This window comes from Lynx canadensis, chromosome B3 (assembly GCF_007474595.2).
Source record: "Lynx canadensis isolate LIC74 chromosome B3, mLynCan4.pri.v2, whole genome shotgun sequence".
NCBI lineage: Eukaryota > Metazoa > Chordata > Mammalia > Carnivora > Felidae > Lynx > Lynx canadensis.
In genome coordinates, this window is record NC_044308.2 from 38,426,984 (window position 1) to 38,451,326 (window position 24,343).

Genomic DNA, 24,343 nt, shown 5'->3' on the forward strand with positions numbered 1-24,343 from the left:
TTACCAAGTCACTTCCTAAAAGTCACAGGGCTTGGGTTATGTGCTGGGTCCAGCAGGGGCTACTGGGAGAGGGGTCCCCAACTCTGAAGCCCCTTGCAGGGAGGGGAGAGGAGGAGCTACAAGGGCCCAAAACTCCGGTCCCTCAACACAACTGCTCTTCAGCCAGGCCTGGCCCCTCAGGGACTTCAGACCCACCCCCCTCCTCAAAGGAAGGGTCTGCCCTCGTTGCTGCAGGCCTCAGGCTGGACCCAACCAGCCCCTGGACTGAGGGGGAGAAGTAGTAGAAGGGTCAGTCACCCTGCCATGAGACCCAGGTCCTCCCAGCCAGAGCCAGGCTTGGAGCTCGTGGAAAGGAGAACAGGAATGGGACAGTGGAGACAGACGGCCCCAAGCAGCTCCGGCCATGCCAGGTTGACCATCCCCTCCAACACAAACACTGGGCCCCTGGCTCTGCAGGAAGGGGGCATTTTTCAGAGATGACATCAGCTCTTAACGTTTCACGTTTCTTACCTACCTCAGCCCAGAGAGCAGAGTCCCCAGAGCCCCCAGCTTGCTGAGGCAGGCACCAGCCCTGGTGCAAACAGCAGGGCACTGACCTCGGACACCACAGCAGTCCACACCCAGCAGAGATGGCCGCTCCGGTGGCTGTCCACGCGGCCTGCTCACCCCGAGGACATGGCCCTACCTGGGCACTGCACGACAGATGCAAGACAAGATATCAAACTCCCAGTTCCCCAAACACACCTCGGGGCCTTCGCTCAGGCTGTTCTCTCTGTCCGTTCCCATGCCTTCCCTGTTCCATGCCACCTAGCCAACACCTCTGCAGCCTTCAAGTGTCATGTCCAATGTCCCCTCTCCTGTGAAGCCAGCCCCACCTCCGTGAGCCTCCACAGGGTCCTATCCTTCCATCAGAGCCCTGAGCCCTCAGTACAGTATTTAGAACCACCTCACTTTCCCTCTCCTTCCCGGCCTTTCTCCCCAGACATGGAGCCCGTGGAGGGCACAGGCCAAGTCCTGTGCCACTCAGCCAGAAAGAGGTTCATCATCAACCACAGAGGGCTACGAGGCAGCCAGCTGAGAGAGCCCCACAGAGGCTCAGTTAAAGGCGGGGGAGCTGGAAGTGAATGAGGTGAAGGGAATCACACTGGGGGACCTGGGCAGCTGGGATGGGAAGCCACAGGGGCTGGGCCTCCAGGGTTTTCCAGCAACAGTTCTGGTTGAGTGAGCGAGGGAGTGAAGGTTCCAGACAGAGGAGGCGAGGTAGAAAAACCAACTTCACCTTCTGCCATGAATTCTCTCTGGCAGCAGGGAGAGGTGGACACAGATGCCTGCAAATGCTGATTCCCACCACGCCACCCCCACCGGGAGCTTCGCAGGCGAAAGGTGTGTGGAACCTGGCGCATCAGGCCCAGAAGGGGCCAGAGGGCACGGGTCTCTGCCCCTCTGCCCTGAGAGGGGGCTGACTCGCTGCCCCAGGGCCCAGGGCCAAGCTGCCCCTGCTGCTGACTCAGGCCCCACTGGCCAGCTCAGCATTCCTGCCCTCCCCACTGAATGGGGCTATTGAAGCGCTTTGTAGAGGGAGGTGAGGCCGCTGACCACACCCCCAACCAGAGCCTTCGCTATGCTCTGGGCTCTGCTCTCAGGGGCAACACAGGCCCTGGGTTCAGTCTGAGAGCACTCTGGCTGCCACTGCTACTCTGGGGGTGTCTGGCACCCACGACAATCCCAGGTAACCTGGCTGGGCTGCACCAGAGCGGGGATCCCAGTGGGAGGGCATCGTCCTGATCCTCAGGACTGGAGGCCCTGGGGCGGCAACCCTGCTCATGATCCCCAGCTTGGGGAGAGGTCTGTGCCTCTGCACACACCACGGTATATAGGTGGGGGTGCTGCAGGGGCTCTGGGGGCTGTCTCGCCTCCCCCACCGAGTGGAGCTTCCCTAAGGCAGCAGTGGTCTTCCCATGCAATCAGGGCCTCTCACAGGGTATGGGCTGGGTATCCCCCGTCAGACGGGGAGCAGGGGTGGTTTGGAGCCTTGCGCATCAGACCCGGAGCCCCCCAAGCCCAGTGTCCATCTCCTCCTTTATCAGACCTGGTGTTCAGCCTCAGCCTCTGCTGGTGGCTCCCAGCAGGGCAAGGGCCCAGCTCTCTAGAGAGAGCCAACGCCTCTCTAGATAGAGCAGCCCCACCTCGTCCCATCTTCCTCCCCTCCTGACCTTTGCCCCCCCAAGCTGGGACCTGCCCCCCCCCCAGCCCTGGCTGCTTTTTCAGGAATGGGGGAGGGCCGGGTGCCATGAAGCCAGTGCGGGCTGTCCCACTTTGGTGGGTGCTACTGCTGGTGTCCAGGCTGGGGGCCACCAGGAAGGGACCCCCAGAAGAGGCCTCCTTCTACTATGGAACCTTCCCACTTGGTATGTCCATTCCTCTGTTGGTCTGTCCGTCTGTCTGTCAGCTTGCCCACCTTGGGCTGGCTTGCCAGAGAGTTTGGTGTTTTCGTTTCCCGACAGGTAGGATGGGAAAAGTAACTCCGTATTGTTGTTCTAAAATAAATGAACCTCCGAACAGGTTTCTTTAAGCTTACTATACAGGCAGTTAACGTTAATCACAGCTAAAACTGTGCAAATACGTGTTTTAAATGTATTATGTCTGCCCTCGCCCTGACCCATAGGTTCCCACTCGTAGGGAGCCGGGGGCAGGCGGCTGGGGAGGGGGCCTGCCCCGTGGCTGAGGACAAACAGCCCAGAGTCCAGGTTCTGGGTGGGGAGCGGGAAGGGGCCCAGGGCCCAGTTTGAGGTCTCTACTTGCAGGCTTCTCGTGGGGCGCGGGCAGTTCTGCCTTCCAGACAGAGGGAGCCTGGGACCAGGATGGGAAAGGGCCCAGCATTTGGGATGCCTTCACTCACAGTGGGAAGGGAAAGGTGCTTGGGGATGAGACAGCAGATGTGGCTTGTGATGGTTACTACAAAGTGCAGGTGAGTGATGAGTGTGTGTGCAGGTGAGTACGCACCTGAGAGGTGGACAGTGACACATTGGGGAGCCCGGAGGACAATGTCAATCTAGTGTTCTGTTAAACACCCCCTAGTCCACTGCAGGAAAAAGAGGTGGGGATGGGGATGGGTGGCTGGGGATGGGGGGGCAGGGGATGTGCAAGAGGTGGGAGGGTAGACGTTGGAGGAAAGGATAGCAGGGCCCCACCTGAGCCAGGGCCTTAGTCCAAGTGATGGACAGCTGAAAGGCTGATGCCATGACCCTGGGGTCTACAGGCCACAGTAGCCTGAGCCCTTGGTCTCTCTTGTGAATTGGCCCCGTGGAGGGGGTCCCTCTGCTCAGGACCCACTTTTCCTCTCTGGGCCAACTTCTTGGGGGACTCATCACCCAAGTTTATTAGGAACACCCCAATTGACATCTCATAGCATCCCCATATCCTGCATTTATTTGACTCTTGACATATCCCCAGGAGAAAGGGGGCAGGTGCTTTCACACCCATTGTATGAACGAGGAGGAGTGAGCATGGGGGGGAGGGGGGCAGCATGAGCCCCAACCCAGAGTCCTAGGTGACCACTCCCCACCTGGCGCCCCTGTCTGCACAGGAGGACGTCGTTCTGCTGAGGGAGCTGCATGTGAACCACTATCGATTCTCCCTGTCTTGGCCCCGGCTCCTGCCCACAGGCATCCGAGGTGAGACAGGGCAGCCCCTCCCAAGCCCAAGTGCGGGTCCTTTTGGCCATGTTGGCTTTGAGGGGACACTATAGAGTGCTGGGGAGGGAGAGCAGCCTGGAACATGGCTTCTCTGGCAGCAGCCATTACAGGTTCTGCAGGCAGCTGGGCTCCCGTGTCGTACCAGACACGGAATCGGGCCAGCTGGGGGTGATTTCGGGCCCAAGAAAGGCCACAGGGCCCAGGAGCACTGTGCTTCAGAAGGCCAACGCCCCCTTATTTCACCCTCAGCTGACAAGGTGAACAAGAGGGGAGTCAAGTTTTACAGCGACTTCATCGACGCCCTCCTCAAGAGCAACATCACCCCCATCGTGACCTTGCACCACTGGGATCTCCCGCAGGTGAGGCTAATGCAGCCCAGACGGAGGCCCGGGGGGCTCCGCTCAGCACGGGGAGCCTGATTTGGGGACTGGGGTTGGCAAGGCAGGGGCAGAGGCTGGGGTCTGGACTGGAAGATGGGAAGGAGTGAAGAAGCCTGATCCGCCCATGGAGGACGTCGGGCTGGTTTAACTGATGTTTGTAACAGGCGATGAGGGCAGATTTTGATGTTTTCCAAAAACATTTGGCCTAAAAACAACAAACCAAACTAAAAAGAAACCTCTTTTAAGTAAGATTTCATGACGTGGCACAATTAATGTACTTGTCTGAGCTGGTATCATAGGAGTACAGCCCCCCAAGCCATTTCTGTTAAGTCTCAACCTCACTGCCAGACCTCACTCTTCAAGCAATTCTTTCCTTCATTCCACAAGACCCCCTGAGAGAGGAGCCGTGTGTGTCACTCTCTGTGACACAGGTCATAGGAGGTCAGAGAACAGAGATGTGGCCTCAGGAAGATGTTGGGAAGAGGCGGGGGTCCCATCACTGCTTCAAAGTGCTGGGCGTGGGGTGGAAGGGGTGCTCTGGTTTGAGGGGGCTTGGCAAGTGATGGGGTTAAGAGTTTGGGGAGCAAGCAGGAGGAGGAGGGATGGAGGTTTGGAGGCGTAGCTTGGGACCAGGCCCCAGAGGCCTTGACTGCTGAGCTAAGATGACTGGGATCATTCTGCAGGAAGGGGAGCCGCCGGAGACCTCTATGCTGGGACTGGGGCCATAGAGCAGACTTCAGGGAGACAAACCGGAAGCCTCATGCCAGCTTCTTCCCCCGCTTTCACTAACCTAGCCCTTTAGCATCCCCTCAAACCCACCAGGCAATCTCAGTGGAATGATGCATCTTGGGAAAATCCCACCTTCACAAGCAGATGCCTTTGGTTGGAAGAGAGTCTTCCACTGAAGAAGGCAGAGCCCATCCTCACAATAGAGCTTCTATGGTTTCTGACATCCGCACGGCCCTCAAAATCCTAATCAGAGTTTCCATGTCCTGCATCATCTCTTATTTCTTCTGAATGTGTATTCGAGGTTCTTTTCCCAGTATCAGACCTCTCCCCCTCGGCCAGTTTCCTTAAATATTCAATCTATCACGTTCCTTCCAAGCGGGAGAGTCTCACAGCTTCTCTGTCCCTTCCCTCTTGTTTATATAAGGCGTGACATGTCCCCACACTGATGTTGCCTCATGGTTCATTGCTGACCACCATCCTCAAGTTGTCACATCCAAGGTTCCCCATCTTTGCTCTCCGTTGCTCTGAACAGCCTCTGTGGTTGTCATCACCCTTGTTTCTCCCACGAGCATGGCCTATCGACTCCAAAAGTCTTTTCCGGAGACAGATCCTTGGGGCACCTGCTTCTCTCTCCACCAGCTGCTCCAGGTCAAGTACGGCGGGTGGCAGAATGTGAGCATGGCCAACTACTTCCGTGATTATGCCGATCTGTGCTTTGAGGCCTTTGGGGACCGGGTGAAGCACTGGATCACTTTCAGTGACCCTCGGGTAAGCAGGGCCCTTCTCCAGGGGGGAAGCCCCCCTTCCCAGACCACGGCGCTCCTGCTGCTTCTCACAGGCCCTGTGGGCCCCACTTGCTGCCCCTGTAGACGATGGCAGAAAAAGGCTATGAGACGGGCCACCACGCTCCCGGCTTGCAACTCCACGGCACGGGCCTGTACAAGGCGGCACACCATATCATTAAGGTGAGGTGGGTCCTTGTGGGAGTGAAGGTGGGGTTCAAGGCAGAGGAACAACCCTCAGTGTCGGCTCAGCCTGCCCCAGGGGTCTGAGCCTGAGCTCCGTCATCTGCGGTTCCAGCATATTCCACCACACCTTCGCACCACTCACTTGCATCCCATGAGGATTTATGGAGGGAGTGCCCGGTCATCCAGTGCTGGGCACTTGCCGAGACAATAGAGTGGCTGCTCCCTAGAGCTTACAATCCAGTCAAGGGGATGGAGCGCATGCATGTGAAAACTTGTCATCTACATGTCTAAATAGCCTTGTGAGGACTGGTGACAGGAAGAAGGGGTGGGACACCAGTCAACCAGGGGCTAAAGTCTTCAATGAATGAGCGGCAGTAACTGGAGGTCGAAGGACAACGGTAAGGAGTTAGGAGTGTTTGTCTCAGAGCATGGACTTCAAAGGACCTGGGATTTTGGAAGGAGAAATAGTTTGGAAGCAGCAGGAAGGAGCAAGGCAGACACTACCTTAAGGTATGCGAGGTATGAGGGGAAAGCTGGCGTCTTCTTGGAAGAGCTGCGTTGGGGGTGTTCTTTGGGGCAGCCAAGCTCAGTAAGGGCACGGGAGTGAAGGAGACAGAGGAGACGCTGGGGTGACTCAGGTATTACAAGGCTGCTGGAGAGGCTTTTAGAAGGGGGAGGGACTGGGTCACACTGCAGGACACATAGGAGGGTACAGGCGATGTTGCCTAGGGAACAGGGGTGTGAGGCATGACAGGATGGTCCCAGGGGACTCTCAGTGGAAGGGGACAATCTGATCAAGCAGGAAGCCAACGGGCCCCTCAGTGACATACTAGACTCTCAAATTCCTGTCAGGGAGAGAACTTTCTCATTCCTTCTACGCTTGGCATATGAGTCCTTAAACCATGGATACTTGAAGGGCAGAGCTCTGAAGGCATCAGTGGGTCACCGGCAAGAGAGTATGGAGAGAAGGCATGTCAGCACATTTTCAATTCTAGTCTTAAGACTGTTCCAGATGCTTGGTATTTTCCTAACTTCCTGAGCAACTCTGGGAAAGGTATTGCCTAGTTAACCACAGAGAACGAGTAGGAACAACACGAGGAGCCTTAGCAAAAATCTTAGAAACAAGAAATATCACAAAGAGGTGGTTTGTGTGTTTGTGCCAGAGTGAGACCGAGTTTCTCTACAGAACAAAGGAAACACGTGCGTCTGGAGGTCGGAAGAAGGGAGACAAGGGATTGGGATAATCAAGGCTGGACCCAGGGAAAACCTGGGACTCTCAGTCAAATTGGATCCCTAGTCAGGACAGAGGGAGACGTGCGCCAGCCAGGCACCTCTGATGCACCCCCTCTGTTTTCAGGCCCACGCCCAAGCCTGGCATTCCTACAACAGCACGTGGCGCGGCAAGCAGCAAGGTGAGCCTCACCACCCACATGCTAGGAACATACCCCCCGCGGGGCGATACCCTTCACCCCTGCCACCACCTGCCCTTTTTTTTTTTTTTTGAGAGAGCGAGAGAGTGAGGGAGAGGGGCATAGGGAGAGAGAGAGAGAGAGAGAGAAAGAGAGAGAGAGGGTGTCTTAAACAGGCTCCATATTCCCAGTGCGGAGCCCAACGTGAGGCTCGATCCCACAACCACGGGACAATGACCTGAGCCAAAATCGAAGGGTCGGAAGCTCAACAAACTGAGCCACCCAGGCGCCCCTCCCCTGTCTTTTCTTTTAAGGTCTGGTGGGGATCTCATTAAACTGCGATTGGGGGGAGCCCATGGACATCAATAGCCCCAAGGACATAGAAGCTGCCGAGAGATACCTACAGTTCTGCCTGGGCTGGTTTGCCAACCCTATCTATGCCGGCGACTACCCCCAAGTCATGAAGGACCGGATCGGTGAGCCACATCACACTTTAGTTCCAGGCACCACAGCAACAGTACTGAGCCCAAGTGAAGGGGTGGAGAGGCGGGAGACGGGGTGGAGGAACACGCTGGGCTTGGGTGAGGCACTCAAGGGGTAGCCCAGCCCCCAAGGAACTGAGAACTGGTTTTTTGAGTTGGGGCGAGGGGAGGAAGGACACATCCCCAGACGTGGAGATTGGGAGTTTCAGAACCCAGGGGGAAACACAGCAATTTTCTGGGCTGCTTTCTTTTGCGTTCTGCCGTCCTGCCTCTTTCTCCCCACTCCACTCCATCTCATTTTAAGTGAAGTAAGAGAGAGAGGTCAAAGACGCAGTCACGGGCAGTGTCAGTTCTAACGTTGGTTCTATTACTTGAGGAATGCTTTCCAAGCTCTGGTTTCCACAGTGTCCGAGAAGAGAATAAAGACACATAGAGCTCCCAAGGCTGAATCAACTTGGGTGCTTTTAAGTGCCATATAACAGAAAACGCCAACTAAAATGGCTTGAAAAGTAGGGGATTTATCATCCCAGGTACTGAGTCCAGAAAAGGGTGATCCAGGGCCGGGTACTCCAGCCTTCAGGGATGTCTTTGTGGACCAAGGCTCATTCCATCTTTGACTCTGGCACCTTAGCCAGCCCATCAACGCTCTTATCAGCCACAAAATGACTGCGGAAGCTCCAGGCATCATGTCTTCCCACATCACATCTTTCCAGAAAAACGGAAATAGCTCCAGCATACCCATTTTTTAAGAACAAGGAAAATCTCCCCAGAAAACAACCTCCACTCACAACCAACTTCCCTACAAGGGATGTCCTCAAGGGATGGAATTGTCACATGCCCCAGAAAATGCCTTAGACCACCAGGACCTCAGAGGCTGGGGAAGCCAGGACTCTCATAAAGGATATGGCCCCTTGGAAGAGGATGTGGAAGAGGATAAGAAAGAAGACAGGCCTGGCGCTACTGACTTGGGGGGCAGCCGATCGTGTCTGGCCACACGAATCTAAAAGTATTATCTCTGTTTATTTAGAGGTATCGGTCTGCGTGCCCCTAAAAAAAGAGACAAGATTAAGATTGTAAATAGGTTACAATCTCACACGGCAAGGCTATTTTGGATGTTTGACTAAGAGAGAACTGTCGACATTTCAAAATTGTCTCTTTCTAAGGCACCACTTATCAGACTTACCTGGAATCTTCTGACTCTGCCTCTAACCAGTGAGCGGTTCTGGGCACGGTGTCTCACCTCTTCGGCTGTCATTTTTATCATCTGAAAAGGAAGGATTACACAAATAATCTCTAAAACTCCCTTGGCAATAACTAGGTCCGTGACACATCTATCTACGCCCATGTGTTCGAAATCCCGAGAAGGATTTCCTCAAGGTGCACAAGGAAAAGCCCTCAGGACGGGGCCGGCACCCCGCTTTGCAGGCACAGCCCATCATTCACACGGCACATTCACTCTCGGGACCCTCGGAGGCCGTAGCGGGAGCCACAGCAGGATGACACTAAAGGAGCCGAATTATTGCTCATAGGACAGTTCTTGGGCTTAAGGCCAGTAATTCCAGACTCCGTCCGCTCCAATTTTGTGGTAACTCTAATGGAGTTTTCCTTGTATGATGTGTACGGAAGGATTCTCTGAGCAGTTCATGTTTTCTTTAGTGAAAGCATTCTGCCAGAAACCTTGTACACAAATGACTTCCAGGCATCTCATAAGCGCAATAAATATGTGAACAAAAGTACTTCTAGGCCAGTGCTGTCCAACAGAACTTCCAGTGATGATGGAGAGAAGTTCTGTATCTGTGACTTCTGATACAAGAGTCTGGAGTCATTTGTGTCTATTTAAATTCAAATTTTTTAAAAATTAAAAACGTAGTCCTTCAGTGTGACTGACCCAGAGATACAGTCACGCTGGCCATAGTCCAATGGCCACATGTAGCCAGTGGCTACTGTATTAGACGGTCCAGAGACAATGCCTGGTGGTTTTTCTCAAGTTACTGAATGTAACTGAAAAAAACACACTAAGATCATAAAGGTATTTGATAATACAGGCTTTTCACCCGTTTAAAAACCAATAGCCTCTTTGAAAACATTTTTATGGTTCTATTTTACAACTCATACCAATGTTAGTCTTTTTTATTCATTTAAAACCCCTTTCTTTTTTTTTTTTTTTTTTGCATACGTTCTACAGAGACACGCAGGTTTCAAATTTTTTAAAGTACAAGAGAGTACAGGCAGACAGCCTCTCCTCTGCTGTCCTGCCCGCCACTCCCTTCCAGTGTATTCGATAAACTTCTATCACCTAAAAAAAAAAAGAAAGAAAGAAAAAAGAGAGAGAGAGTAAAAAGTGAGAAGTCAAGCTTCCCTCCCTCCCTCTCCTCATTGCTTCCAACCCCTGGGAGGAAGCATACTTCCAGAGATGGATTGTGCCCATGTGGGCAAAAACACTGCTGCTCTATGTGTGTAGTTGTTAAACGCAATTCTTTGCATCTTTCACTTAAAACATGTGTCCTGGCATTCTTTCCATGTTGGCAATAGTGCTGGTATATAGTCATCATTCTGATGACTTCACAGAGCTGTACGGGTACACAGATTTATTTAAACGGTCTCTCGAGAGACATTTGTTTGCAATCTTTTGCTACTCAATCTACAATGAAGATCCCTGTATACATCCTTTTACACGTGCAAGTAAAAGGTAGGATGAACAGATATGGAAATGATCAGGGAAAGGACCTATCTTTCTCCAAGTTAAAAAAAAATTTTTTTTTAACACATTCATTTTTTGAGAGGCAGAGAGACAGGGAGACAGAGAATCCGAAGCAGGCTCCAGGCTCTGAGCTGTCAGCACAAGGCTCGATGCAGGGCTTGAACTCATGAACTGCGATGCGAGATCATGACCTGAACCAAAGTCAGATGCTTAACCAACTGAGCCACCCAGGCGCCCCTCCTTTTACAGTTTTAAATGCTAGGACAAAATTTCCCGACACAGAGGTCGTACCAGCTTACACTACAACAGTACGTGAATGTGACCATATGTCCCCACCCATGGCCCGCACCACCAATGACCTTCCACATCTCTTCCCAGAGGCAAGCAAAATTACCAATTTTGTTTTTAAGAATATAGGCATCTAAGGCCACACTTTTCCATATAGCCACAATGTTGCCTGCATACCACTTACTGAGTAATCTATGGAACGTATCACTTTAAATTTTTTTAAATTTATTTTGAGAGAGAGAGAAAGAGAAACCATGAATGAGGGAGGGGCAGAGAGAGAGAATTCCAAGCGAGCTCTGTGCTGACACAGTGCAGACGCGGGGCTCTAACCCACAACCTGAGATCATGAGCCAAAATCAAGAGTCAGACGCTTAACCAACTGAGCCACCCAGGCGCCCCTGAAAATATAGCTTTTGCGCAATATAAACTTTAAAAATTTTGAATAGTATTCAAATGTTAAAATTCCAGCTTAAAAGGCTAAGGTTATATTTTCCATACAAACGAGTCCCAAAGGCCGGGATCTGGACGGCAGCTTTTATGTCAACATGCCACTATGATCGTGGTAGGAACAGCAAAAGAATCGTGAGAAAGTAAAACTTGGTGAAATTCTATTTTTCTCTCTCAATAGGGAAAAAGAGTGCGGAGCAAGGCCTGGACATGTCAAGGTTACCGGTGTTCTCGCTCCAGGAGAAGAGCTACATCAAAGGCACATCTGATTTCTTGGGATTAGGTCACTTTACCACTCGGTACATCACAGAAAGGAACTACCCCTCCCGCCAGGGGCCCAGCTACCACAATGACCGTGACTTAGTAGAGCTGGTTGACCCGAACTGGCCTGACCTGGGGTCGACGTGGCCACAGTCTGTGCCATGGGGGTTTAGGAGGCTTCTCCACTTCGCTCAGGTGATTATCACATTCGGCTATTTCACGGGCACTTTTTACCCCAATTCATGATCTTACAGCTTAGGCCCAGGGGCCTACATTTTAGTTTAAGTTTTTATTTTAATTCCAATTAGTCAGAGTGCCTACATCTTCAAGTTAATAAAACAAGCTCAGTTAGTTGTTCTTCAGAGGCCACCAGATCTGGGCTTTACAGACCAACGCTGACTATGAGTTACCGCTTCAACGTAGGTACCTGTGGCTACAAATTCTCATCCCACGTTTATTTTGCTGCCCCTTCTCACTTGAAATATGTGAGAAAGAACACAGCCTGAAGTATATTTTCTCTGCAATGATGCTGATTGACTGAGAAATGTAGTCTTTCGTATGAACTTTGTCCTGTCTACACTCACCTCCAAGTAAATGTGTAAACTGGCATCCACTAAATGCTAAACACACTCGATTAGAATAGAGCAGGCTTGACTAAGTGCTCGCATGTGCCTCAGACTCGGAAACCCAATTGGAGGTCAGAATTTTTAAGATATTCCTTACTATGACTCACTTTCAGACTCAATACGGCAACCCTCCCATCTACGTGACAGAAAATGGAGCATCTCAAAAACTACACTGTACTCAATTATGTGATGAGTGGAGAATTCAGTACCTTAAAGGCTACATAAACGAAATGCTAAAAGGTGAGCTATAGACCAACACTGTCTTCACAAATTTTCTGTTTAACTTGGACAGAATTTGATAACACACGTGACCGACTGAAGCTTGTTTCTGAATCTCAGAAATGAATGCATTTAAAATTATCTTCACAGTATTATGTTTCCAAGTAAATGAAATATATTAAAAATGGAACAAAATGTCTTTGCAGCTATAAAAGATGGTGTTAATATCAAAGGGTATACTTCCTGGTCTTTGTTGGATAAGTTTGAATGGGAGAAAGGATATTCAGATAGATACGGATTCTACTATGTCGAATTTAACAACAGAAATAAGCCACGCTATCCAAAGGCGTCAGTTCAATATTACAAGAAGATTATCACCGCCAATGGGTTTCCCAATCGAAGAGAGGTAGGGCAAATTATTGAGGTTGCTTGTTCTAGACTGCATTTTTAAATAATCTCTACACCCAGGGTGGGGTTCAAACTCACAACCCCAAGATCATGAGTTGGAGGCTCTTCCGACTGAGCCAGCCAGGTGCCCCTCACTTGTTCTAGATTTTGGAAGAGCTAAGCAGCTTGGGTGAGGAGGGTGGTGAGACTCCCTCCTCCCTTCATCCATGGAGAACAGGGTTTTGTGGGCCTTTGTCTCTTCCCCTAACTTGTGCCACCTCTTTGCTCATTTGCTTAGAATGGAGTAAACCTGCCTTAAAATTAAATCCTAACTTTAAAATTTGTTTTTGTAACATTTATTCATTTTTGTGAGAGAGACAGAGCATGAGTGGGGAAGGGGCAGAGAGAGAGGGAGACACAGAATCCGAAGCAGGCTCCAGGCTCTGAGCCCCATGCGGGGCTTGAACTCACAGAGTACAAGATCATGACCTGAGCTGAAGTCGGACGCCCAACCAACTGAGCCACCCAGACACCCCAAATCCTAACTTTTAAAATTCAGTCCTAACTCACAGAGCGTGAAGGGCAAACTAGTTATGTAGGAATCCTGAATGTTTTAGGTTATGACAGTCAGTAGAGACTTCTAGTTAAATGTTCTAAATGTTATATTTTAATGCAAACAAATACTGCCTATTTACTCTTCAACATATGTGAAAACAGTTACAGTAAATAATAGTAAAATAAATGTATAATGACCACACAACTTTCACTTCTTTTCCCACTAGTTCCTAAGTGAGATTAAAAATAATTCATCTTAATATTAATAATCCTTTAAAACCTACCAAACATTTTCAGTAACCTACAAATGTTTCTACCAGCTAAGTTGCTATCGATGACAGGCAATTAAAATGGTAATTTAGAATGTCTTCATGAAGAAAATTTCTAAAAAGAAATCTCACTTGTTTACCAACATTCTTTTAGGATGAGCCCACTGGCAACATAAAGAAGCAGTGACTGATAGGCATTCACTAGTCTGGTGTTTCTAGAAAAGCGCTAGATTGTAAACTCCTCAAAAATAAAGACTTTTTTTTTTTTTTTTTTTTTTACTCCCTCACAAAGATGCACATAGGTATTCAATAAATATTAACTAAACTTCAGGCAGATTTAAATTTGTCTTAATCCTACATTATTTTAAAACTGATTTCAGGGGCATATGGGTGGCCCAGTCAGTTAAGTGTCTGACTCTTAATTTCAGCTCAGGTCAAGATCTCATGGTCTTGAGATAGATGGAGCCCACGTTGGGATCTTCGGCTGGGCACGAAGCCTGATTAAGATTCTCTCCCTCTCCCTCTGCTCCTCTCTCATTCATGGGCTCTCTCTCAAAAAAAACAAAAACAAAAACAAAAACAAGATTTCAAACTGCAAAAAATTAGTCTAAGATGACATTACTTACCTAGTGGATTTTTATTAGGTGGAAAGTTGGTATCTCAAAGCCTTGGAAACTTGTGCAATCAACAATCAGATGCTTGCTGCAGGTGAGTATATTTTAATTCTTCCCTTTAACAACTAAGGCACATAATTATACATATAATGATGTTACCAAAACCTCAAAATGTGGATCTATGTAAAGTCAATCTTTCCAAAACACACAATTAAAAATGAATTTTTTCCTTCACTTTGAAGCAATGTCAAACTTCTATTTTATAAGAATTTCAAATATTTTAAAAATCTACCAGAAAAGAGAAATATTTTATCCACTCTAGTTTTATTTTTCTGAATCATACTGTCAATTTATAAACTTATTTTTGTTATAGTGGGCTTTGTGGAAGGAGGGAAAAGTGGAACCATAGTCAAATAGAATAAACATCGAAAAGTCAAAGAACACTCCAGATTTTATATTCACTCATTCAGCAAGTAATTATTAAGCACTCACTATTAGCTAGGGGGTGTTGTAACTAGAATACAGCAATAAATAAAACAAGGTCCCTGACTTCATGGAAGGCATGGTTCCCAAGGTTCAGAGATGTGGAATAACAAAGACGCATCTACACATCAACAAGGCCAGCACAGATCATTTGTTTCTTTGAATTCGGTCTTTCTCTATGAGGGCAATCAGAGAAATATACTTCCTGTTTTAACAAACCCATCTTTAATGTGGTACCAGAGGTGGAAAGTGCTAGACCAAACAAATCCTACCAATTCAGCTACTTTCATAGCTGTTTTATACCACTGTGCCCTGCTCCCATCTGAATAACCAGGTAATATTAAGGATGTATATTCCTTTAAACCAAAATAAACTTATTTTTTTTTTTTTAATTTTTTTTTTCTTCCAACGTTTATTTTATTTTTAAGACAGAGAGAGACAGAGCATGAATGGGGGAGGGGCAGAGAGAGAGGGAGACACAGAATCAGAAACAGGCTCCAGGCTCTGAGCCATCAGCCCAGAGCCTGACGCGGGGCTCGAACTCCCGGACCGCGAGATCGTGACCTGGCTGAAGTCGGACGCTTAACCGACTGCGCCACCCAGGCGCCCCCAAAATAAACTTATTTAATCACCTAGACATATGATGTAGAATTTATTGCTGAGCCTATGAAATCTGTGGGAGCAGGGTCTGTGCCTTATTTATCTCCGTAGCCAGGGTGCCTGGCACAAAACCTACAGTAGGAATTACATACATGTTCATTAATATAATCACGTATGTGAAATACACTTATTATTCAACTCTTCAAGATACTTACTTAACAGTGCAAGAATTCCCACAAAAATATGGCAACTCCTCCACCTCTTAAGATACATCTTTGAATAACATCTTTGAAAGGTTGGGAGACGTTTGCCAAGGATTTTTCTTTCATAAATCCCCCCAGTGAAAATTACAGAAACCAGGGAACATGGCTGTCAATATTCTCACATTAATTTATGGTAAGTGCAAGTATAACACACATTTAGACTTTATTCCAGTACCTATGGAAGAACCAGATGTAGGCAATCTTTATTCCATATTTTCTGAAGGATATTACAAAGCCCTCACGTAATTTTTTTTAAATAACATTTTATAACGTTAAGAGGACCATGTTCTCTTTTATAGCAAGTGAGATTAATTACAAAGCTTGATGATGCCATTTTCCAAGTTTTCCCCAATGCAGGGGAATCTTTCCAGATGAAGCTATATTCGCTAAAATGACGACACTCTCATTTGTGGTGTTCTCCCTCCCGTTTCAGAGCCGTTACTAAGTCACATGCAGATGGTGACGGAGATTGTGGTACCTACAGTCTGCACGCTTTGCATACTAATCTCCGCAGTTCTCCTGATGCTCCTCCTTCAGAGCCAGAGCTGAGACAGGGTTACCCATTTTATAAATCCGTCTTTCGTAAAGAATCCTCTGGACATGCCTCCTTTTTCTGCCTTGAAGGTTTATATACATTTCTGGTTTCAGGCTCTGTGATAATGGGGTTTTTTTTGCTGTTGTTTTGTTTTGGCTTGTGCTAGGATTTAAAAATTAGAAAATAAAAATAAGCATGAATGAAGTAAAAATCACCTGTCAGAGTCAGTTAATATTTTGCTGTCTATTATGCATCTACTTTCACTTTACAAAAAAGGAATCATAGTGCACAAATTATTTCGTTACTTTTTTTCCTTTTAAAAATCTGTCCAGTAATATTACTTTCATGTGGAAATAACTGCCATCTTAGCACTGTCCTACACAGGGTGGACAGTCAATCATCTGCACATAACAATCCCTTCAGGTTCTAAATTCTATCAAGCAACCAGGGAAACGCATTAGGTGGGTACCAAGTAAATGAGCACGTACACTTTTCTGAGATAAACTTTCTTCCACTAAACGTAATTAACTTCATTGAAGTACCTTAAAGAAATATGTCTAATATCTTCTCTGTGCCTAGATATTCTGTTTTGTTTTGTTTTTTTTAATAAAGGTCCACTTTACTCTTAACTATGCTAAATTGATAGAATTAAACAATATTTATTTGGAGACAAAACATGGCTTAAGAAAGAATAAGAGACATTTTATTCATTACCTGATTCTATTGTTTCTAAAACACAAAAACAGTAAGACAGTAGAAACTGCTATTGCATTAATTTTCTTGGTTAATATTATCTTAAACATCTTAAAAGGGTGTTTACATCTGGGGCTTAGTCCTACAACTGGGCTGGGGTAGATTTGTTTTTAATAGAACTCTGCTTTCAACATCAATCGATAGGCTCCTTCAGGGTTTTTCTCTCACATCAATGTTTTTGAAATCAAACTCTCTACTATACACAGAGATTTAAAATGCAAAGACATTACCACTCAAAAATATGTTTTCGTTTCTCTGGTTTCAAGATTAATCTGGCTTACTGACTACAGAAGGTAAAAAGGAAATTAAAGACGTGCATTGCTCAATACCATCTGATAAGCCTTTTACATGATTACTGAAAAATAATCCATATTCCAAATGTATTAAATCAATACTTCTGTTGTAGAAAAAACTAAAACATAAGATACTTAATACACTACAAAGTATTTAGAGAACAAAAAGCGAACATACTACCTTACAGAGGACTCCATTGGCACACTTCACTTGAAATGCACCTGGCTGCAGGTGACAATGTTAGTATAGAACATCCTTTCTTCCAGGCTACCGTTTAATGTTAATTCAGAAACATCTGTAACCAGATAGAGATCAGAATTGCTTACCAGCCTGCTGGCTTTTCTACCATATACACGGCTGAATTTTATAATAATCAAGAGGTAATATGAATGGCATGTGTCTTCTATTTTGAATTTAGGGGACAAAAACCAGCGTGGACAATTCTTTTAAATGGTAAACTTTGATGCATTGAAAACATGACTAAAGAAAATACAAAGCAGACTTGTTTTAATTCTATATTTTTCAATTAGCAATAATAGTACCTCAGATAAATCTCACTGGCTACGATACTGCCACTTCACAAAGCTTCTCTTTTTAATTTGGGAACATACTGCTCTATTTTTGTGCCTCATCCACTATAGTTCAACTCTTTTTTCCAATCTTAACATATATTTTGGAAAACAATTTCTACTTGAGATTTGTAGTCTTAGGGCTAGGCAAATATGCACTTTTTTTCTCTACTGAAGACTGTTGTATTTCAAAAACAAATGCAAGTGACATTTAAATGAGCTTATGTTCACTTTCTTGTGGGTCAACATTTTGGTTTTCATATTCCCACCATGATCAACAATCATCTGCAGAGTACCCACAGGGCGAGCAGCACTCTCCCAGACGCTGTTGTTCGCTCCCGTTCACCCCAAATCATTATTTTCTTCCCGACATTTCTTCTCTTTTAGGTCTTCCTGATTTTGATCTCAATGTTTTACTCAACAGTATCACAGTATCAGATATCTTGAAAAGCTAGTATTGGACCTAAGTGCTCAGTTCAGTCCAATGAAGCAGAAAGCCTAACCTCTTAAATGCATATAATCTTTGGCAAAAAATAAATCATGACTGAGCTTTAATATTTACAACTGGGGCTTTGTATGAATAGCCCGTGACTTACAAATGAGGGTGTCCTTCACCAGTGGGTCTTGCTTTGGGCTGGAGGTGACAGAATAATTTCTAGACAAACACATCAGGAATATACGACGGGTAGAAGAGGTTACAAAATTCTAGCCAAAATGGAGTATGTGAGTGGTTTTCCAAGCACGCAAATATAGGATTTCATAAGAATTCTTTATTTTCATAGGAGTCACTGGACCAAGTATTTATTCATAAATTGTTTTAACTCATTCAAAATAACTTTCACTCCTTTTTGAAGTAATCTGCATCAAAAAGACTCTAGAAGATACGTTCACTCTACTTCACTTATCCAGCATCATTGAAAAAAGGTGTTTAATCTTGCATGAATTTCCTCATAAAACACGTTTAATCTTTATGTAATAAAATTTATTTAAAACAGCATTTTCCAAAACGTATCACATATGTTCACAGCTTTAAAACTTTCTTTTTAATCATAAAATATAGATCTTTTTAAACAACATTTGCAGTTAAAACAAAATGCTTCAATTGGTGGTTCTCAAACTAGTTGCACAATGGAATCACCCGGAGAATTTTTTAAAAAGTCACTGCTGTCCAGGCGGTAGCTCCAAAGATTCTGACTTACTTGGTCTTGGTATTAAGACTTTAAAACCTCCTTAAAGTGATTTTAATGTTCACCTAAAGCTGGGAACCACCCCTGCCCTCACCATGCCACACCTGAGGGTTAAAATTTTATTGTATCCTTCCAGACCTTTTCTTATGCCTCTGTCTCCATATTTTTTCCAGGCTTTTAATACTATAAACAATACCACACTTAATAAGGTTGTGCATAGGTCTTCTTGCACATGTCTGGTTTTATGTATGGAATAAATCCCTACTAAAAAAACTGCTGCGCCAAAAATTGTATTTTAAAATATTGGCGGATATCGCCCTCCACAGAAGCTATGCAAACTTCTACTTCAATCGGCAACGTGTGAGGTTGACCGCCTGCCTGTTCACATCCTCGCCAGTACCGTGGTAACAAATTTTTTGATCTTTGCTTATCTGACAGGCAAAAGATGGTATCTCTATAATATAAATATGCATTTCTCTTAGCGTAAGTGGGCCTGGGCAGCTTTCATTCTGAAGATGACATCTGAATTTCCTCTTTGGCAAACTGTTCATCTTACTTGCATTTTTCTATTGAATTATTAACATATTTTTCTTACTGATTTGAAAGTTCTTTAGGTAGTAGGCAATGGAGCCTCTTTTCTGAACATGAGCTGCAAATTAATCTTCCTTGTTTATCATTTGTTTTGCCTCTGGTATTTTTCTGTCATGCTGCAACTTTTCTAATTTTATATGGTTGATTTTCAAGCTTTATACCCTCCAGGTTTCATATCACACTTAGAAAAGACAGGATGATTTTAACTGATGGTTCTCAGGAAAATTTTTCCATTTCTTTAGGGCTTTTACTATTCAGCCATATGAACAGAGAAGTTTCCATCATGCTTGAATCAAAAAATATTTGGGGGAGAATAAACCTTTCATGGAAACAATTTTGCAAGGTATCAATCTAGAACTATTTGTAGAGTTCTGTAGTTCAATAACCAGCACTCGTTGACTACAGGCTTCTGAAATCTTTTCAGATGGTCTTAAAACTATCAGATATGATTTTAGATAATCACTGCAATATCTGAATGAAGCCTTTTAAATCTACACAAAGAGAGGACAGAATCTTGCAATCCACATACTTGAAAATAACAGTTTTACAGGTGCTTACTAAAGGAGGAATACTTGGAACTGGCTTATTACACCAAGGGCTCAAACGCATTCTCTGACTGATGTGGACCATCTATGACAGAACATTAGAAAGCTCGGGGCGCCTAGGAACCTAGGTGGCTCAGTCAGTTAAGTATCCGACTCTGGATTTCGGCACAGGTCATGATCTCACAGCTCGTGAGATGGAGCCCTGCATCTGGCTCTGCGCTGACCTCACGGAGCCTGCTTGAGATTCTCTCTCTCTCTCTCTCTCTCTCTCTCTCTCTCTGCCCCTCCCATGCTCACACACGTGCTTGCCCCCTCTCAAAAATAAATACACATTAAAAAAAAAAAAATCTCAGGGCACCTGGGTAGCTCAGTCGGTTAAACGTTCAACTCTTGGTTTTGACTCAGAGCTGATCTCATGGTTTCACGAGTTTGAGCCTCGCGCTGGGGCTCTGCACTGGCAGCACAGAGCCATAAATAAATAAACAAAAAAATCTCAACCTTTTCCCAGCACTCCCAGAGAAGACATCAGGGTAGAAATATCATCACTGAAAGAGTGCACAAAAGTGTGAAGTATGAGCTAGCATTTCAATCTTCTCATCTATTTTTGCTCCTTGTATCCCTATTGCTTGACCTCTTTTAATAAAAGTTCCTCTATCTAGGATGAGAAAAAGCACTCTCCCGTGATTTTTTCCCCCAGAAAAAATATGTTTTACACCTAGAGTTCAGGAAAATTATTTAAAACTGGGCACAAGAGCTACCATAATGTGCCAGTAAAGATTCAGTTTATTTTCTACTGGAATTTATCTGAATAGATTACAAACCATCTTTACCAGGTTTGTGGAAACTCAGATGGTCTACAGGTGCACTGTCACTCAGCTGCCAAACTGTTTTCACCTTCTTCTGACCACCACTGATTTCCACTTTCCATTTCTGTGGCTTCTCACTAAGGAAAGAAGAAACATCAAAGGGAAAAAAAAAAGCCCCAGTTATTTCCTTCCTTCCTTTTATACTCACAATTAGCGAAGTCCTCATGTGAGAGGCACTGAGAAAGAAGAGATGAACAGGTCGCAACTCTAAATTTCGGGGTTTGAGTCTGAACTACCTACAGGACACTGAAGTTGGGGATTTACACCTAATTTAGAAACGTGGATCTGAAGCTCAGGAGAAGCTAGCGATGGGAGTTATGAATTCTCATTAGCCCAGAGGAATTGAGGCTTTGAGTGTGAGTCCAATCACCCAGGGAAGACGGAAAGCAAGAAGAAAAGAAGGCAGAAGGTGGAGTTCTGGTGAAAAGCCACACAAGAAGCAGGCAGAGGAAGACCTTGAAGAGAGAACTCCTCTCGGTCTTGGAGGGGGACCAGAGAGGTGGAATTAACATTAACAAAGAACGCTGTGTCACAGAAATGAAGAAACAGGACGGAGATCCAAGAAAGGAATAGTGTTAAATGCCAAAGAGCCTTCTAAGTGCTTACTCATCAGGAGAAAGAATTGGGGGGCCAGCTGATTACACCAGGGGCTAAAGCACACTCTTTTACTGGCAAGTCGTCCACTGGATTTGGTAATTAGAAGACCACCAGTGATCTCGGCCAGAGCAGTTTCAAGGAATGACAGGGTTTGGCTACGCGGGAACAAAATAGAGGGAGGATAAAAACAGAGTGGCTTCAGTATGAGAGAAATTTCAAGCACATTACCTGTTGAGGGAAGAGCAGAGGAACCTATCATTTGACACAGCCTGAGTCCATGTGGATGGCCAATCTGTCACCTTAGCCTCACAGTCCCATACCTCCCCAATCCCAAACCCTCTCATTCCTCACAGGCATATCCTCGACTTGTCGTCATTACCCCGATCACTTTCTTCCCAATCTATCATTTCCCTTCTGCCTACACTTTCTGCCCTATACTGTGAAGGAATTACAAGTTGAGAGAAAAATGAAAGACTAGAGGCCCAATGGTAGAAAAAGAGAAGACAAAAGGTCTGGGAGAGGAGAGAGGGTGAACTCTACCAGATGGCAGTCAAAGAGCAGGACAGAGATGATTAAGGTTGCAGAGCTGGAGCACAGCTCTTGGTCACGAGACCCCCAGGGAAAGGACAGAAGAGTTGCCCAGGAATTATGGCCAGACTTAAAGTATAATTTAATTATTAAGTTGCTGACCTTTGATATAAGCTTTTTACAGCAGTTGGTCTGACTGGCAGCTGAAAAATGTGTTGCTCGTCAAGAGGATTTTGTTTGTAGTATTTTATGCAGGATCTAAAACAAACAGAAAACAACAAAAAAAGAACCTCTTCTGGAAAAAAAAATGTCCCTTGGAGATAAAGGCTTTCTGGTAATCTAAAGCTCATAAGAGAAACATTTCACCCAGTACCACTAACCAAAACAACAGCAGAAGAATAATTTCAGGGCCACAACAGTAAACAAAAAAACAATGCCTCCTCCCCCCCACAACAAAAAAGTTAGGTTGTTTTTTATTTTGAAAGGATATCTCAATTTTTTTTTCAATTTGTAAAAATTAATAGAAGGCCTATTAAGTTAAGCCAAAGTAAAGGCCTAACTAAGTGGGGGAGGAAGTGCTATCAGAAAAAGAAAACCAGTAAGAATCAAAAGAGAGACAAAGATACAGCCTCCATGGTTTTCAGATTCTGGGGAATTAAAGAGTTAACTCATTTACACTCTTCATCTTTAATGAAAATAAATGTTAGATTCTGTAAACAATAATAATTTCAAATATTTCCCTTTACAACTGAGGCAAATTCTAAATTCGGGAAAGGCAATGGTACATTTCCTTCCGCAGGGAATAAGAAACCCAGTCCATCCACTGGATGGCTCACTCATTTCGACCGTGAGGCTTCAAATACACATAAGACACCGGCAACCCATGTAGGAGGCTCATTCCAAACTGTTTCTAGCCAAACTGATCGGCAGAATCTCTAAAATTACAGCAGTGCTATTGGCAGAAGTCGGATAATAGTATTTGGTTTCGTTCAATTACCACTGGAGGTCTAGCAATGATTACTTTGGCCCAAATGTATAAGGCTATAAAGAAAAGAAGAAGGAAATATTCATGAAGCACCCGTTAGGTGTCAGGTACTTTAGACACATTACATCATTTCATCCTGACGACAAACACTTCAAGTTATTAGTTCCTGTTTACAGATAAGAAAATAAGATGCAGCGAAAGGAAACTTCCTCAGAAAGTCCCAAAATGCTAGAGCCAAGTATCAAACCTGAGTCCTTCTGAATCCAAAGCCTTTCCTTCCTCTGACAGGGGCTCAGAACTATTCTGCTACTGTGAAGATAGGGTGTACAGATTCTACCCAAACTGATAATAAAAACTGCACACATTTTGGCCCCACCTATTTCATAAGAGACTACATTTTTATGTGGAAGGAACAAGAGCAATACTTACTGTGTTAAAGCAAAGAGGAGCTCATGTTGGGGTTTAATGAAAAGCATGCAACTGACTAATATTTCTAGAATATGGTGAAGTTTTTGAACACGACACACCTGTTCTTGTATATCTACTGATGGAGTTATGAAATATTCCTGGAACAGAAAACAGCAAAATAAGGAGTTAAAGAGCACGAGCAATCTTGGGGCGCTTGGGTGGCTCAGTCATTTAAGTGTCCAACTCTTGGTTTCGGCTCAGGTCACTGTCTCACGACTCCTGGGTTCTAGCCCTGCAGTGACAGTATGGAGCCTGCTTGGGATTCTGTCTCCCTCCCTCTCTGCCCCTCCCCTGCTCACACTCTCTGTCTGTCTTAAAAATAAACAAACATTAAAAAAAAAAAAAAAGAAGAAGAAGAAAAGCAATCTTTTTTTTTTTTTTCTTTTTTTGAACGTTTATTTATTTTTGGGACAGAGAGAGACAGAGCATGAACGGGGGAAGGGCAGAGAGAGAGGGAGACACAGAATCGGAAACAGGCTCCAGGCTCTGAGCCATCAGCCCAGAGCCTGACGCGGGGCTCGAACTCATGGACCGCGAGATCATGACCTGGCTGAAGTCAGACGCTTAACCGACTGCGCCACCCAGGCGCCCCTAGAAAAGCAATCTTTAGGAAGAATATGGCTATGCTTGCTAAGCCTAAACTATGCTTAATTAATAGGGGGGTAAAAAATGGAGGCAGCCAGACAGAATTTACCACCTTTCAATACTACTCTTCAAACTAAACTATAAGCAAAATTGTCACTGAGAACATGCTCAGCAAACTGTTACATTATCTGGTTAACACAAATTCGAGAACTGCCTCACCAAGGAGGCCCAAGTGGGTAACTAATACTACCCACCAAGCTCTCCAGATGGAATGACTGGCAAATCCACAAGATAATTCTTAACTTCAATACCCTTGCCAGGTTGATGGGAGTGTCCACCTCTAAAAACAGGTAACAAGTACCAAGAAATTAATCAAGTGTATTGATAAGCTTCCAGTCACATCTGAAACTGGTAAATAGGTACCACCCTTTGAAAAAAGAAATTTGGCAATGTATGTCAAGCAT

The 24,343-nt window shown here is 45.4% G+C and overlaps 2 protein-coding genes and 1 pseudogene across 2 annotated transcripts in view; 1 reads left to right on the forward strand and 2 right to left on the reverse strand.

Moving 5' to 3' along the window:
* The first annotated feature begins 2,290 nt into the window (after positions 1-2,290).
* Positions 2,291-15,925, forward strand: LCTL (lactase like). Its single transcript, XM_032593615.1, has 13 exons — positions 2,291-2,408; positions 2,805-2,968; positions 3,587-3,674; positions 3,945-4,054; positions 5,444-5,572; positions 5,674-5,769; positions 7,130-7,184; positions 7,496-7,657; positions 11,281-11,555; positions 12,100-12,226; positions 12,412-12,611; positions 14,061-14,124; positions 15,810-15,925. The coding sequence occupies exons 1-13, from the start codon at positions 2,291-2,293 to the stop codon at positions 15,923-15,925; spliced, it is 1,704 nt and encodes a 567-aa protein (XP_032449506.1).
* Positions 15,543-24,343, reverse strand: part of ZWILCH (zwilch kinetochore protein) — a 37,287-nt gene continuing 28,486 nt past the window's right edge. The window contains exons 15-19 of the mRNA XM_030317868.1: positions 23,256-23,392; positions 22,004-22,099; positions 20,681-20,793; positions 17,139-17,253; positions 15,543-16,073 (exon numbers count right to left, since the gene is read on the reverse strand). Coding sequence (XP_030173728.1) covers positions 17,165-17,253; positions 20,681-20,793; positions 22,004-22,099; positions 23,256-23,392 — 435 coding nt within the window. The 3' untranslated portion in view covers positions 15,543-16,073; positions 17,139-17,164. The remainder of the gene's footprint in view (positions 16,074-17,138; positions 17,254-20,680; positions 20,794-22,003; positions 22,100-23,255; positions 23,393-24,343) is intronic.
* Positions 17,425-17,545, reverse strand: LOC115517300 (annotated as a pseudogene).

Excerpts from the sequence above, each read along its gene's own strand:
- LCTL (XM_032593615.1), top strand. The coding sequence starts at position 2,291 with ATGAAGCCAGTGCGGGCTGTCCCACTTTGGTGGGTGCTACTGCTGGTG. Across the intron at positions 2,969-3,586 it reads ATGGTTACTACAAAGTGCAG|GAGGACGTCGTTCTGCTGAG; the intron begins GTGAGTGATGAG and ends CTGTCTGCACAG. Across the intron at positions 12,612-14,060 it reads GGTTTCCCAATCGAAGAGAG|GTGGAAAGTTGGTATCTCAA; the intron begins GTAGGGCAAATT and ends GATTTTTATTAG.